At 43.3% G+C, this 17,157-nt stretch overlaps 1 protein-coding gene across 7 annotated transcripts in view; it reads left to right on the plus strand.

Moving 5' to 3' along the window:
- Positions 1 to 17,157, plus strand: part of myo6a (myosin VIa) — a 157,095-nt gene that overhangs the window by 76,069 nt on the left and 63,869 nt on the right. For all 7 annotated transcript variants that reach the window (XM_076874188.1, XM_076874191.1, XM_076874189.1 and 4 more), the window contains exons 13-20: positions 1,249 to 1,406; positions 1,657 to 1,748; positions 3,654 to 3,726; positions 7,643 to 7,770; positions 8,935 to 9,030; positions 9,304 to 9,474; positions 15,918 to 15,956; positions 16,187 to 16,280. In XM_076874188.1, coding sequence (XP_076730303.1) covers positions 1,249 to 1,406; positions 1,657 to 1,748; positions 3,654 to 3,726; positions 7,643 to 7,770; positions 8,935 to 9,030; positions 9,304 to 9,474; positions 15,918 to 15,956; positions 16,187 to 16,280 — 851 coding nt within the window. The remainder of the gene's footprint in view (positions 1 to 1,248; positions 1,407 to 1,656; positions 1,749 to 3,653; positions 3,727 to 7,642; positions 7,771 to 8,934; positions 9,031 to 9,303; positions 9,475 to 15,917; positions 15,957 to 16,186; positions 16,281 to 17,157) is intronic.

Below are 17,157 nucleotides of genomic sequence, written 5' to 3' on the forward strand. Positions count from 1 at the left end.
CTTAATGGGCTGCACCACTTTTAAAATGACTCCAGAGAGAAGCTGCAGCTCCTGTTTATATAGATATATAGACGGTAGCGCCTACCACTCTCTTAAAGCAGTAATTTATTGTTATTATTAATAATAAAGTTTTAATGAATTCTAAGTGTGAGAATGTAGCTGAAGGTGATCTCAATTGGTGAAAATAACTGCTTTAATTGGTAAGAGAAATCTATATGAGCAAAGACGTATGTTTATGCACATGCTGGAGAATAAATTCACGATGCCTAAAATCTAAATGTGTAGCGCTTCACTGTATGTTTTCATGTATGCAAATAGACTGGAAATGCAGCTTTATTAGGTCTGCCCTTGGCTCAGGTCATCCTGCAGCATAATATATTAGAAAAATACCAACCGAGCCACCTGCAGGGATCACAACTCCCCTGATATAATGTGTGGCTTATACAGGTATGTGCAGAGGAGATAATTTGCCGCCGAGGGAGGGAGGAGGACTTTGGGAGTCGTTATTGGAAGCTTTGGTCGTCTGAGTGCCACTCGTGTGGAGTTATTTCCCAGCGTGTCCTTGAGTGCACTGCAGTCGTGCTGAAGTAAAGTCCAGAAGTAAAGCCGGCTCACAAACTCGGCCCCAGCAGCAGATTAATGCGGTGTATTTTCTCCAGCCTCTGCCATCAGGTCACTCCTTTTGTCTGCACTCAGTCTGAAGCAATTACAATGTACCTCCACAGAGCTCGCTGCCAGTTATGGTTTCTGTCGCCGTTTTATGGCCACTGCCTCCCACCCAATCCCTCTTTCTTTGCAGCTGTCAATAACACAATTACCTGCTTGGAAGGTCCAGCTAGCCCGGTTCATTTAAACCCAGCATTTATCTGCAGGTGTGTAAGCACACGTTACACTTTATCTAGACGTGGCAGATTTGTTGTTTTGGGCTGTAAGCTCAGTGTTTTTAAATCCTGGAGTTGCATGCCTGGAGCAGAAAACCAGTAAAAGGGGAGTTAAAGCCAGCAGCACTGGGTATTGAGCATTTATAGCTGCCTGAGCATTATATGATGACCTGGGAGAGAGAAGAGGTTGCTGTGTCCGAGTGTCCCTGCTGGGATCTTTCTGTGGAACAAGAATTTGCTTTTGAAAGTGGAAGCCTGAGCACATGGTTTAACTTTTACACTTTCTCCCTATTTGACCATCTGTAAGTGAAAATAAAACCTAAAATCTCTGATTTATTTAAACCTGTTATCTTTGTGTCTTTCCCAGAGTGCCACTCAAAGTCGAGCAGGCCAACAACGCCCGGGACGCTTTGGCAAAGGCCGTGTACAGCCGTCTGTTTGACCACGTGGTGACCAGAGTCAACCAGTGCTTCCCCTTCGACTCCTCCGCCAACTTCATCGGCGTCCTGGACATCGCTGGCTTTGGTCAGTATCACAATAATAACAAAAAAACATCAGAATTTCAAGGTTTTTATAGATAACGTGTTTTTAAAACTAAGAAATGTTTGTTTGATGGTTTTAAGGGGAAAAAAACCTGTTGGTTGGTTTGATAACATTTTTTCTAAGGAGACAAAAAAGAAGTAATGCACGTTTTGAAAGCTCACATCACCTCAGAAAAGATCCTGTAATAGTCCACTTTGCTCTGACACACATTGTGTAACGAATATATTTGCAGAGTACTTTGAGCACAACAGCTTCGAGCAATTCTGCATCAACTACTGTAACGAGAAGCTGCAGCAGTTCTTCAACGAGCGGATCCTGAAAGAGGTGAGAACTGTTTGAAAGTAAAACCCTGCACCATCTCACCTCCGCCGGCAAACACCGTCAAATCAAAGCAGACATCTGTGGAGGACTCTCCATTTAAACTTTAAGTGTTTTTCTTATTGCAGGCAATTCTTTTCTGAGACTAGATGCCACATTTTCAAATTGCAGGTTGCAAAGTTTTCATTTTCCAAAAGTCTGAACATGAAGTTTAAATTTTCATCTCTGCAAAACATGAATTTTATTGTAATAGGTTTTATTTTAATGTGAAAGTGTGCTTCAGGTTTATTGCTGTTTATGTCAGAAAACTTTTCCATCCGTTCAACTAAGTTCTACCTTTTATTTGCACTTTAAGCAGACACATGCCCAAATACCCTCAACCTGGCTCCATGGCTGAGCCTTTCACACTACTTACATCAGATCCTCACATGATCTCTGGAGAGACTCCCGTTCCCTGCGTTCTCTGGAGCTTTTCTGAAGCATGTAGCATCCAGCAGGAATTTACCTCCGATACGGACGGACCTTTACCTGCGCTGTTCTCTCAGCGTAGAGATGTTAACACCTTAAATGTGAGCTAGACTCGCATTTAAGGTGGAAAAGTATATCTGTTGCTTTTTCTAAGCTTCAGAATTAAAAATCTGTAAAAGTCAGAAACCTTACTAAGATATAAATCTGGCTGATGATCCCTTCAGGATCATCTTCTTGTGCATTGCTGGACCATTTTGTGTCCTTTTATTTCCCTTTGTACCTGTTCCACTGCAGAGTGTTCAAGACCTCATCCACTATGTCAAAATGGCGCTCTTTAGACTCCACAGGAAGTGAAGGACATTTAAGGGAAGACGATCTGCTGAAGAGGACTGGTGGTCCTCGTTTAAGACCATCTTTTGATGGTTTTTCTGGCCCATTATCAGCACGGCCGCTATGACAGATTTGACAGCTCTCCTTGAAAGTTAGGAGATCCTTAAAGTTGATTTGTCATTTTTGAGTCATCGACAAAAGTCCTGAACTTTTGTGAACACACTTCGTAGAAGGACCAGCCTTTAGGCTCGTCTCGCCACAGCAGACCGGTGTGTTGTCTGCGCTACTAACAAAGCTCAGCATTGAAAGGTGGGAAGTTTCGTGCTGATTTTAGTAAACTTCTTCTTGGAACAGAAGTTGTTTCTTTTCTTTCACTTGACATCCTCTCAAGTTCAGATGAAACTCTTCACTTGCCACTTCTATCAGCACCCAAACAGTCATTAGCAACAGGTGGCACGGAGACTGACGGCGTCCAAGTCTGTGAAAAGCTGCGTTTCTGTGTGGGGAAAATAACAACGCTCTCTTTGAAGGTCTTCTTATAATAAAGGAGAAGGAACTCGAGCGCTCAGACCTCCGCCAACACACAGCGTTTGCTGACCTTGGAAAGCCACAGCCTCCTTAATGGGTTTATTGTCGTCGGGAGCTGTTTCCAACAAAAGAAATGCTGTTTAGTTGAAGACCCTGAGGTCCCTCTGTCAGACTGTTGTGTAATCATAGTTCACTCGCAGAATCCAGAGTTTTGGATCAGTGCCGTAATTGAATCATCTGCTCTGTCTGTAAACCGCAGACCTCAGAGAAGGGCCACATTAAATACTGGATTGTGTTTGACTTTCCCTCGACTGTGTTCTAACAGCGGCTGTCTGTTTCTTACCTTTAAAACTCCTCGTTTGCCCAAACATCTGTCTGCAGCATGAAAAGCCCCATCACCTTTAGATGCTCATTTTTGCATGAAAGTGTAATAGCAAAAAGCCTGGCCTAAGCGCCACTTGTTAGAGAGCTTGAATGCCCCCCAGGCAGAACCTCCGAGCCGTCCCTGCCCTCGTTAGACGAACGCCGGGCATGCCGTGAATACCGTTATGATTTCTCATTAGAAGTTTCTCTGTTGCATTCCAGGAGCAAGAGCTGTACCAGCGGGAGGGGCTGGGAGTCAACGAGGTTCACTACGTCGACAATCAGGACTGCATAGGTATGAAGACGCCACTCCTCGCTCAGCTCGCGTGATTGTGCATTCAGAGCAGCTGCAGTTACTCCTCTGTGCCGATGAAATTCTCTGCAGAGGGGTTTGATATTTGTTCTCTTTTTACACCACTTCTTTTATTAGTGCATAGAGCATAATGTGAAAAATTCCCTACTCCAACTGTGCACCTCAGATACCCAACAAAGGTGCAAAAAGCAGTTCAAATTCCTCTTTAAATATCTAGATGGTGCATGAATGTGTGGAGGGGATTTGATCAGCTTCCCCCCTTTTCTGCTCTGGAACAACCAGTGCAAGAGTTAAAGAGCTGATGAGGAAGTAAATCCCTTTGGTTTGATACTAAACCTTCAGCGCACGCAGAGTAATGCATCTTTAAAAATCCCACCTGCGGCTTTCACACAAAGTTTTGCCGTTAATGTGGAGAGTTTGTTGTTTTAGTTCACAAAGCAAGATTTCCTTCTGATCCTCTGATCAGTGCTACATCTTATCTTTTGTGTGGTTTATTATATTAATATTTAGAGCTATATTTTTTAAATATTCCTAAAGAAACACAGACTCATCCAGCTGTTTTCACTTCTCGAGCTGTTACTATAAAATTTCATCTCACACAAATAAAGTGTAATAAACCCGTTAAAATCTCTTCCTGAGAGTAAGTGCTCTGAGACCGAATGCTGGCTGAGTTTTTAACACTTTGTGCAGCACTTTATTGCGAGAAGCAACCTCGAGGCTGAAGTGAATGAATCCCCATTAGACTCTTAACGTTGAAATGTCCAACTATAAGGCTGAAATAAGCACGTTTATAGTGTCTGTGGATATCGGGGGAATCTTTGTGTGCTGCGTCCGATACAGTTTATGAATGCCGCTCGCTAACCAAGCGATAACCTCTCACTCCGCCCTCTGATTTAAATGTGGTCATTTCAGGAGCCAACACATCAATGCCTAAAATCCTTAGAGTTCAGATCCAAAATAAATAGCTGACTTCCAGACAGTGTTCATTTCATTGATTTTCATCATAGGTTTCATCAACAGTAATTTCTTTCAGGCAAAAACACAATAGCTAAATAAAATCTAATACATGAGGACGAAAACCATGACGTACTGAAACTTCTGTCAACGAATAAAAATGAGATGAAAACCTTTCGGGGAAACGAGATCCAATCAGAACTAATTAGGTTCTGATTAATTGAGGGGGGGTTAGCTAACTCCCATGCAAAAATAGCACTGCTTCAAAGATGGCTGTGCCCGTCGTTATTATACAGTCTATGGGGATGTGTTGATGTCCACTGGGTACATCAGACTGAAAAAGACAGCTCTAGTTCAAAGGTGTCGCCTAAAAATGAAATAGTCTATTTGCAGTGTGCCGTATTAAAGGAGAGCTAGGCCTCATGAAATTTTATTGTATACGAAAGAAAAAGAGCTTTGTATTTATATGTCAGCCCTATATGTAAGTGTGTCCTGTAAAAGCTGCTCATTATCCACCTCAGTGTGCTCATCATCCTCACTTTTAGGAGAGCTGCCTCTCTTCACTTTGACCTCCGAGCCTCGGTGGCGCTTCAAAGACCGCAAAGAGGACGAACGACGAAGCCCCCACGCCTGTGAACTCCCGTCCTGACTGAAATGTGTCTTAATAGTTCACAAACATGGAGGGAGACTGATGTGACAGGGCAATCTAAGGGGAAGGAGGTTAATGATGCTTTCTGTGCTTTCAGTATGAGATGTTTAACTACAGCAGAGCGAGCTGCAGGGAGGCGGGAGGCTGGCTGTGCTCGCTGGCTCGTAGCTTACCGAAACGCGGTTGTTTGTTTGCTGGTTTGGATTCCCGTTGCGTGTTATAAAAGGAGAAGCTCCTCTTTGTTCAGGGGACGTAAAAACCACAGTTGATGTAGCAGAAAATTACATTTGTACAAGCAGCGGCCACGTGACTGCACACAGAACAAGGCGGAGATGGAAACGAACAGGAGGAGGAGGAGTGGGAACTATTAAAAAGTTCTTTAACGTCACAGAAGTTTGTTTGAAGCGTTACTTTCACTTCATTCAGGTTTTATTAACTCGTGCAGCCATGTGCGCTTTCGTTTGTTGCTGGTTGTCTCCTGTGATGGAGAGAAGGTGGACGGATTGAGCAATGGAGGGGCAGATGACGGGATGCCTCCCGAGGTTTTTGCTGCTCGAAGCTCTGCTGACCTTCATTTGCTGAATAGTTTGTGAGTAGGAGTCTCCATCAAAGAGCCTCTACTGTGCAGCATGTCAGTTCCTGTCAGGAAACATTACTGAAAAAGACTGCTAAAGCTCACGTAGGTAGGTAATCATATCTTCTAAACAATCCCCCACGTCATCCTCTGAATCAGTCAGTCATCCCACGTAAACTTCCTCCCCTGCGCCTCAGTTTTCTGTCAGTTTGCTGGCTGTTTGTTCAGCGCTGACAGCTTTTCCTTCACAGGCGTGTTGTCGGTCACTGCAGACCTCACCTTCTTCCTTTATTTTCTTCTTTCTGTTAAAATAATCTTTAAAATAACATTTTGAAAGTAGGATCTGTAGCAAATTCAGAACATTTAAAGGGAAGGTTCTTTCTCCAGCTTCTTATTTTTTAGAGGAGCTGTTAAATATTAAAAATGAGCTTCCTAAATAGTTGTTTTTTTAGGCTCTTCAGCTTCTTGAGTAAAGGAATCCATCTGTCTCCATCACTGAACAAAAGTGGTGGCCTATGACACCACCTGTCAGCCTCCTATAACACAGTCTTGAGAACCCATCACAAGAGATTCAACACCTGCTCACACCATGAGCCATCACGTGACCCCAACGGCTCACGTGATGATAGAGAGCCGTAAAAACTCTAAGGACCACCTCCTGACTGCACCTTAGAAGTTACATATCTGAGACCTGCATGAGTCTCTTGGATTAGCGATGGAACATCTTTAAGAACGGCTGCCTTCAGATCAAGCACCTGAGACAATCATGACCAGGATGACCGAGAACCTTCACAGATGTCCTTACAAAGACTGATATTCTTCAGGTGGATTACTTGAGTTCATTTTTCCTCAGTATACAGAAATAAAACAATACCACAACACCAGGTTCAGCTGTGTAATATTCTGTATAGTAACAGGAAGCTTCCATTTATCTTTATGCTCTCTCTGATTGTTTAAATAACCGTTCACGTCTCTCCTGGTGTGATCAGATATGCTCACAACCCAGGATGGTTCAAAAAAAGAATCTGTCTTTGTAAAACTCACAGCTTTGATCTCTCATAGTCACACAGAGGGCTTCGCCAATGACGAGATTTAATCATGTATTTTTATATGTACAACTGTTTTTGACTTAAATATGCAGAGAAACTGGTTTTTACTTAACATTTCCATGTCAGGACCTTTCAGAAATAAAAGTGCATCCAACTTCCATCACGTTAGATTTTGATACTTTTGTAGGAGAAAGGAGCGAAAGTTGGTGCACGGCACAAAACAGGAAGTAAGCAGTGAGTCCTCGGGTGTCCCAGTCTCCGTCATCAGGAGCTTGAAGCTCATTACGTCCTTAAATTGAGCCGTGGCTCTTCTCTTTAGAATGGGTCAATGACTTTTAATAGTGAGAAGGATTTGATGTTAAACTAATAAAATAAAAATCACTTCTGCACCATCCGAGAGAACTAAACTGCACTAATGCAATAATAATAATAATTATGATTTGGTAAATTAGGTCCCCATCACCTTTCAAGTCAGATCAGGTCAAGGAGAAACTGTTACAATCTCCACACCTCTTCCCATTCGATTAAACTTTAATTTGAATTTGCCTACATCGCACCCTCCGTGATTCAATCGGTCGCGTAGCCCGTCAGCCTCGGGGTGATCCGCCACAGCTTCATTAAGAGGACACGCAGCGTTTATTTTTCTCATGCTTGTCACGGTTTTCCCCGCAGACCTGGTGGAGGCGAAGGTGGTCGGCATCCTGGACATCCTGGACGAAGAGAACCGTCTACCTCAACCCAGTGACCAGCACTTTACCGACACCGTTCACAACAAACACAAGGACCACTTCCGCCTGACTGTAAGTGACCGCACAAAGGAAGGAAAGTCAGGGAAGCATGCCACTTTTAACGCGAGGATTTTATGGGACTCAGCGAATGTTTGATTTACTCAGGAGATTCTCTCTGAATCATTTCAGCTTAATCTTTAGACTCAGAAAAAACTGGAGCTGATTTATATGTTTGTCTGAGTCTTCTTGTTTTACCCCATTCCTCCAAATAATCTGCTGCAAGGCCTATTTAGACCTTATTTTCCCTGTTTTGGCCTCAGCATTCAGGGTGGGCTGATATTAAACCTGAGAGACTACAGATTACAAACGCAGAGCTGGAAAAAGTGCTTTTTTTCCTCCTATCTCTCAGGTAAAGGAAGTTCTAGTTTCGTTTTCGGCTTTGTAAATTTACCAGCTGCTAAAAGATCTATTAAATTAATAGAAAACCCAAGTGGTTCACCTCATTTTGTGTCCCAACAATTAGTTCTTTATATGTAAATGTGAAAATGACTGTCGCCAAACTGAGTCCTGAAATTGTTGCTTCTGTCCAAACAGCAGCCAAAAAACTTTATAAGACAAAGACTGCAATGTGAGAAGCTGCACGTTTCGATGAGTAAATGTTTAGACTGGGTCTGAAGACCTGCAGCAGGTGCAAATCTGTTACCTGTGCCTGCATGCAGGGTTCAGTGATGCTGCAGAGCAGAACAGCTGATATCACCAACTGCATTTAAAGGTGGTGGCACTACAGCCTGAACACGAGATGATGGACTCACTGCTCTGATATTTATCACCACTAAAGATTATTAGCCGAGGAGCACTTTATCTGCAGTATTAAACAATAACTTATCAACAAGGAGCTTCACCTTCTCCCATGGCTCCTTAATTTTAAAGCTTTTATTGATAATTTGGATAATATTGATGATATTGGTAAACACAAAAAATGGGAACTTTTGATATTGACTTGAAGTTTTGAGTTTCAGTGGAGTGACGTGAAGCCTGAGAGTGAGGTGATCTCACTGACGGTTAAATTACTGGCATCAAATCTTAATCTTCCCAGCAGCGAGTGATTGGCAGGACTGGGAATTAGTTTTCCATCGTAAATGGGAAGCATGCATGAACTCTGCTGAGTCTGCAGAGTTTTAGTGTGTGTGTGTGTGTGTTTCCACCCGTGATCAGGTGTGTGTGTGTGTCCTGCAGGTACCCAGGAAGTCTAAGCTGACCGTCCACAGGAACGTGAGGGACGATGAAGGATTTATCATCAGGCACTTTGCAGGAGCCGTGTGCTACGAGACGGTGCGTCACCAGAACACACTGCGGCGTCTTCAAAATGAATCATTTCTTTTCTCTGATCACTCGACCACAGAAAACTCAACTTTTAACATGAAAGCGTGCCATCATTGAGATGAGAGTTTTAAAAACATACCGAGCGTAGCTGCGGAGAGATTCAAGTCATAAAATCGTGTAGAGATTTTTCCTTCTGCAGTTAAGCAGGCGTATCAGAAACGGGAACAAAAAGAAGAGACTCGAACCGAGCGCCCCGTTCACGCTGAAATGTTTCTCCTTCAGACCAAGTTTGTGGAGAAGAACAACGACGCCCTGCACATGTCTCTGGAGTGTCTCGTCAGCGAGTCCAAGGATCGCTTCGTCCGCGAGCTGTTCGAGAACTCCAACAACAGCAAAGACGTGAAGCAGAAGGCCGGAAAACTCAGCTTCATCAGCGTCGGCAACAAGTTTAAGGTGAGCAGCAAAAAAAAAAAGATCCAATCCAACATGCGATGTGTGATACAAATACTTGTAGATATTTATGACCACCAGGACATGTACTGCTCTGTGGAGAACAGGCTGAGTCTAATTAAAAGTCTTTGCCACCACTGGCTCGTCTGACTCTGATGAAGACATCCTGTCTGTCAAAAAATAAAACAGAGCTGCTACACCTCATTAATGGCTTGAATTAAAGATGTGCTCCAGACGTCATCCCCTCAGATCCCGGCTCATTGCCCAGTCTGCTCAGGCGGCACTTTGGGCCCCGGCCAGTTCATACTCACACTTCTTCTTTACTAAATGCTTGTTGTATGTTTATTTTAGTATGATCTGATACAAGCAATGTTGCAAACCTGTTATGTAGCTATCAAAAATGCAGGCCTCTGTCAGCTTACACAAAACACCCCGAGGCTAAAAGGAGCTCCTAACTGGTTGAGCTGGGAAAACTCGGGCCTAATTTGAAGACTCTTCAGATTTTGGTGTGAGAGTACAGGTCGCTTGAATAAGCCCTTTAGGGCTGACAGAATACCCTCAGTGTGTTCTCTCCAGCATCTCCTGGGCCTGCCCCGTGGACTCTCAGATGGACATGCCCGAAGCGCCTCACCTCACCTAGGAGGTGTTTCTGCTCAAATGCCCAAACAATGTGAAATCACTCTTTTCACCTCGGCTGTTCTCCTCGCCCTCCACTTTCATCCTACAATCTGCTCCCTTTATTCCTTACCCGCTGAACTCATCCCCAACCTTAAGTAGGCACAGCGTGAGCTTCAGAGTTTGAGCTGCAAATTCTCATCATTGCTCGATGAAGCGATGATGAGATATACACAAATCCAGAGGCCAGCAGGCTCATTCAAGGGTTCCCACTCATCCTTAAAAAGTCCTAAAATGTCATTTTAAAATTTAAGGTAATTAAATGCTTTAAAATCATCGTGAGAGGATAATCTGAGGGGCTGCGCAGAGGCCTAGTTTAACATAAATAACGATGATGATAACTGTGAATCATGCAAAGCTACTCTACTCTAGTCCATTAAGCAGAATAGTTCCTAAATGTTTAGTCTGCCTCATTATATACATGTCTGACTGATTGTTATAATAAAGCCGACAGCGCCCAGGCTCACCTCCGAGGTCCCGTAGGTACAAAGAGTCAAAGTAAATGTATGAAATCTTCATCAAGAACATAATTTTTCACCTAAAAACAGTCAGATGAGTGTCTCTCTTTCACCCTGAGCACAGAGATGGCAACGTCTTTGCTGTCAGCTGGAGTTATAAACGGAGGATTTTTATTCTCCTCCATCGTGACTCATCCAGCTCAGCCTCTCACCTTGATGTGCGCTCTAATGTGTCACCTAACCAAAGGCAAGGTGAGCCAAAAACCACAGCGCCTGGCTCCACTCAATCATCCCTCCTAAAATATATAAATATATATATTTAATGGAGAAAAGATAACCTGAGGTAGTGATGGCCAGGTGTATTTAACAGGGTCAAAGCCAGAGAGCAGCGAGGTGTCCAGTACAAACAGGATTTGTTTCTTTTCTTTTTTTTTAAATTAAAGACGCGGGAACACAATAAATTAATTTTCACGTGTACAGTGACAGTGATTTATATCAACCGGTCCTCCAACATTCATAACAGGCCTATGTTGCAAAAGTCTGAAACAACAGCAGGAGGGAAAAAGTGTTTACTGGAGGCCATTTTTAACCTCGCCCTGCATTTTTTCCAGGCTTAAAATTAATTGGAACAATTGACTGATAAGAGTTTCATTTCCACGAGGGGCCTCGTTTCTTTCCATTTCCTGACAAATTAAGGAGAAAGGAGGTCTGGAGTCGTTTGCACTGTTTAATTTACATTTGGCAGCTTTCAGAATAGCCTGATAATGAAATGCAATAGTTCAGCCTCGAAGTAATAAATGCATAAAATAGTTTTTCAGCATTAGCTGAATAAGGTGTTCTTAGTTATTTAATTTGTAAGCTAATAGACATGTCCTTGTCAGAAATCACACCCGGTGTTGCTGGAGGTCAGCGTAATGCCATTTTTAGGACCAAGCAGAATAAACATCATTTGTTTTCTGAATTTTCTGAAGTAGAAAATTACAGCGGATTGAGGCCTTTATGTCTGTAGTTTATTTCAATGATTTGTGTCATCCTTCTTCACAGATTCGTAAAACTGCGTGTCATCTGCATAGCAAAGAATGTATGTATAATGAGAAAAGTATTGGGCCTAGTTGAGAGCCCTGTGGAACTAACTTCTAACTAACAGCTTCTAGTTTCTGTAATAAAATGTTATGATCAGTGAATTTTAGTGCTCTAGCTTTGAAGAGCACAGGGACGAGTTCACTGTGGCCGGTTTTCTTGTTTTTTAATGAAAAACCAATAAGACGGGAGGTGTGGAGTCGGCTGGATACTTTGGATTTGAGCAGCAGCTGTTTGTCTAAATTCTTAATAAGTTATCCAAAAGTGGTGACGATTCAAGTGATGAAGGATTATTATGAAGCACAGTCGGTACCAAAGAATCTGCCGGCCATTACAATGAGCCTTGTATGGAGGAGTAAGGAGTCTTGCATGAGACTGATCTTAAGTTTGATTTCCACTTCCTGTTTGTTTAAGTTTATAAAACAATCATAGTTTGGGATGAAGTAGACCCTTTTTTACAATATTAATGCTTTACCCCATGGAGACGACGTTTGAAGACCTTCCCCCGACCTTTAATGCCGAGTTTTCACACCTCAGTGTAGATGAACATAGACATGGTTTGACAACCATTAGAACAGTTTCCAGGTTTTTCCAAGGGTAGCTGCATAGACAGAGACCGAATCACTGATTTCTGCTGCACATCCAGTCATTGTTTTATAAGTAGGCATAAAATATGTCAGAAAACAGCTTCAGGTGTTATTCCTGGTAGGCTCAGGCATCTCTTCTTATTTGTAGTCATCCTCACAGTAAGTGTTTTTAATCATAGTCTGCTGACTGAATTGGGCCAGTACTCTTCAGGATTGGTCCACTGGTTTTCTGTCCAGCTGAGTACTGTGGCTCTCCATCACGAGGCTATGTGGAAAGTTCCTACCATAATGAGTCACAGAACAGCAGCGAATTTAAAAGTATGTGAGGATAAATATACACTTCAAATTTAGATGTGATAAGGTAATTACATGAAGCAGACATTTTTCTAATGTAGCGCCATTTTTATCAAATTTGTTGGTGCACATGGATTATATTCTCAGCCAGGTGAGGTCAGCTGACCAGCTGAAACTGTCCGATGAAGGTCAGTGTTTCCTGTGGGTTTATTGCTTTTGGATTTGGGGATGTGCCTCAGGCTGCACTGTTTCTGTGACGCACGAGGAGAATGTTTGAAAACCGTGAATGTCCAGCGTGGAAGATCAACTAAACTGATGCTTTCAGGAAAACAAAGAACAAGTCATGTTTGTCTGCCACTGCACCAGCAAAAGCATCCCGCGGTCGTTCGAGAGGGTTTAACTCGAGTCCGTGCAGACTGGATTTAGTCGTTATTACGTGTGTTAGTGTGTTCTGTGTTTTCCTCATCCCGGCGCTTCTCCTCCTCCTCCCCTTCCTGAGCCCTCACTATTCGAGCTATGATTACGGTTCAAAAGGTGTACCGGAGGACCCAGACGGGAGGCGAGCCGTGGGTGCAGAGGCGAGCGGGGTGGGGAAAATGAGCAGTGATAAATCCGAGACGGTGGAGGTGATGGAGACGCTGCTTCCTGGAGCTGCAGCGATGAAGGGAGATTGTGATCCGTGCAGGTTTTCATTATAACCAGACACCGTGGCTTTGCCCCACTTCAGTGACCAAATACATCATAACAAAGGTGTCCTGCTCCAAAGGCTCATCCAGACATGGCTGATAATTCACCTGCCTGCCTCCGAATCATCTGCATGCTCCTCTGTTATGAATTACAAAGTCATCGTGCAGCAGCAGACCTGACCGGGTCAGATTGCATTAGCGGCTGTTTGTCTGTTTGCATGAGCATGACTGAGAGAGATGTAAATAACATCATAAATGCTTTACAGACATTTAAACCTTTAAATGGAGCGGAGGCCGGCCGGCCGTGCATTCTTCTGCTTTTTGTTCCGCACAGCTGCTTTTCGTCAGCACATGTAGGCTGCTGCATATAAAAGGGAGTTATGTAAGCCGTAACACACTCTCATACGTCCTCTCACGAGAAAATGGATGAGGCGAAGGCCAAGTCCATCATTTTATTAGAGCATCTCCAAGTATATGACTGTGTTAATTCCACAAGCAATTACAGTAAGCAGATGGATGGAAAGGCTTTCAAGCTGTCGTGCCTGTTTTAGCCTTACCTGTGCCGTGGCTTTAAGGGAGACATGGTGAGTTAGCTTTTTCATCACTGCAGTTTGTCTTTACTTAATTATATCACCAAAACTTGCAAAACTAATGATTTTCCAATCAGCCTTAAACGTAATTTGCACAGGTGCTGCAGTGGCTTTTTAGAAAGTTTGACGAAATAATTTTTTAAGCATTTTTAATACAATGCTTCCGAAACTTAACCAGCAGGGTCTCAGAAAAAGGCGTTGGGTTTTAAATAATGAAGGGTCAAGAAACTGTCCCTGCACCATCGCATCACCGTCAGTCTGAACAGTGGATACAAGGCAAGATGGGTCCATGCTTTCACTAAACTCTGACCCTACCTGTCCTTGTCATGTGTCCTCATCCGCATCACATGACCTTAAAAATGCTTAAAAATAAATATCTGGTGCTCTTCCTCAGCCCTGCTCTGCTTCTCTGGTCAGGCTCACCAGCCTGCAGAGCTTCTTCTTCTGTAGTTATTGTGGTGCTCAGTTTGTGAAAGCGTGAGGAAAAAATTTAGTTTTCGAGACAGCTTCCTGCTCGCATATGACAGTGTTTGCCACATCAGCCGAGGGCGTCATTGCGAGCCTGGATTGGCCGTTGTGTGTCCGCCAAACACATTAGTGGACAAACAAGGACGTTGTTGTGGTGTTAATTGCCGTTAGCGGGCCGTCCTTTACAATCCGTCACTGTTTGCTTGGCTTCACTGTGCACTCATCTGTCTTCCATTATACCCCCTAATCAGTATACATCATTTACATTTGCATATGTTCACATTCACAGATGCTCCTCGTGTCCACAGTCACATCAAGAAAAGCTACAAGAAGCTTTAATAATGCAAGCATTAGTGAGAAGTTTCCCCTCTCTGAATCCATTTCTGTGCTGACTTGTAACTCTGACTGTTGTTTGGAACAAACATTTTTTTAAAGAAAAGGCAGAGACCTGATCAGAAACTGCACCCAGCAGCTTACTGGGTACAAATATGCTGATAATGTAGATTTACAAAGGTTTTGGTTCCGTATCAGAAGCGCTCTCCAATCACAATTTTACCTTGTATCTGCTCCTCTTCCTGGAAAAACAGAGAAAAGATGCCTCCCTGCCTAGCTTTGACTATAAATGTCATTCTACCAATTCTACTTATTATCTAAGTTTGGGACATTCTGTTTGGACTCCGTAGGCCCAGAAAATATCCTCCTGACTTTTAACCAGCATGATGTTCTAAGCATGTTTTGCAAAACCCTCAGAACTTCTACATGTCAATCACGATAATTCAATTCAGTCATGGCGCTGAATGAAGCTTCTGACCTTCATTACACGGAGTGCCAACTCTTTAATGCGCACAGCAATGTGTAAAAATCATAAAAAACAACTTTATTTAATCATATTATCCCTAACAGCAGCAGCAGTCTGCAGATGGACAAATGTGCTGCTTTCAGGGATTTTTGTATGTTGTTTGCAGCCCAGTTAGCCAAATCTGATCTCCTCGGCACTCGTCTCTGTGCAGATGCACAGCTGCTAGCTTTCAGAGGAAGGTGCAGGTTCAGGCGGTACATCCCACCTAAACCAGCCAATTATGGACGGAAGGTCTGATATGACTGTCACGCTAAAACTGTGCAACCTCCTATCCCACATGGTCATGTAACCCCTGAAATTTGAAGTAAAAGCACTTTGTGACGCTTTCTTTAGTCAATTATCAGAAAGCAGATCAACATCCACAGTAGCATCGTGATACATCACATGATAGTGATGTTCAGTGGAGAAACCAGACTTTGGCTTTAACAATGAAGTTTGTAGCAGGACTTGAGCGTGTTTATATTCTCTATTCTCTATATTCTCTAACGTGGATCTCCTGTCCTCGTGAAGCTATGAGGGCTCAGAAATGCTGGAAAAATTATTTAAAAGGAGCAATTTTGAACAGACTCCTCGTGCATTCTTACGGCCTATGACTGGGAAAATATTGGGATGTGATGTGGAATAACCCGTACCCAGTTTTGCAGTCACATGATGGATGTCGGGCGATTGTGTGTCTGCCTGTCTCTTGAGGTTTTCTCAGTTTGTTTGAATAAAAGTGATGATGCGTCTCCCTCCTCTGTCTCCCGCAGACCCAGCTGAATATTCTCCTGGACAAGCTCCGCAGCACGGTCAGTGTTTGCTCCTCTTTTGTTTACATGATTGATGTTGCGAGCCGTCCTGTCCGTACATCTCGCAGTCCCCACCTCCCCTCCCCCTCGGCGCCGTGCATCACGTCCTGAGCCCGATATGATGAATGCCATGAATTTGTGATGTAGGTTGTGGATCATGCTGTTGGTGTAATAACTTGTTTCATCTTCTCCGCTCTGGTTTCTTTACCCCCCAACTCCTCCTCCTCCAGGGCTCCAGTTTTATTCGCTGCATTAAGCCGAACCTGAAGATGGTCAGTCACCAGTTTGAAGGAGCTCAGATCCTCTCCCAGCTGCAGTGCTCTGGTCAGTGTTTCCTGCACACTCTGATTTTAATGTTTGCACCTGGAAGGAAGTGAGGTCATTTCACTTCTAACATCACTTCCTGTCTATTCTGTCTTTTTGAAGAAGCAAAACATGTCAGGGCCTCGTTGTTCTGGTGTTTGAACACTTTTAATAGACTTAACAGTCTCCTCGAGACACTTTGTATTGTAAGGCAAGACTCTACAATAATAGAAAGGAAACCCCAAGAATCAGATGCCCTGCTATGAACAAGCACTTGGCAACAGTGGGGAGGAAAAACTCCCTTTTAACAGGAAGAAACCTCTGACAGATCCAGACTTGGGGAGGGGCGGGGCCATCTGCAGTGAGGGAGGAAGATGTGACAAAGACATGCTGTGGATGAGAGACAGAGATGAATAATAACTAATGAAGCGTAACTAAGGGAGGATTCAAGGTCACCTGATCCAGCTCTAACTATACACTTTAGTCTTTAAGCCTAATCTTAAAGGTAGAGATAGTGTCTCCTGAATCAAAACTGGAAGCTGGTTCCACAGAACAGGGGCCTGAAAACTGCAGTTCATAAATGGCAGCACATTATTACAACGGTTATGGTTTTGGACAGTTTTCTTTCTTCACCAACAAAAACCTCACAGTACAAGTGTCACATTAGCTCTCTGTTAGTAAAAGTTAATGTTCTGGCACTGTCTGTGTGCCTGAGGTTTGAGATTTTCCCATAAACTGTGCCTCAAATCAAATCAAATCACTTTTTATTGTCACATCACATGTGCAGGCACACTGGCACAGCACATGCGAGTGAAATTCTTGTGTGCGAGCCCCACAAGCAACAGAGATGTGCAAACACAACAACACAAACGAGCAAAATACAAGAATGGCCAACCTG

The sequence above is a fragment of the Maylandia zebra genome, linkage group LG15 (genome assembly GCF_041146795.1).
Source record: "Maylandia zebra isolate NMK-2024a linkage group LG15, Mzebra_GT3a, whole genome shotgun sequence".
Taxonomy (NCBI): domain Eukaryota; kingdom Metazoa; phylum Chordata; class Actinopteri; order Cichliformes; family Cichlidae; genus Maylandia; species Maylandia zebra.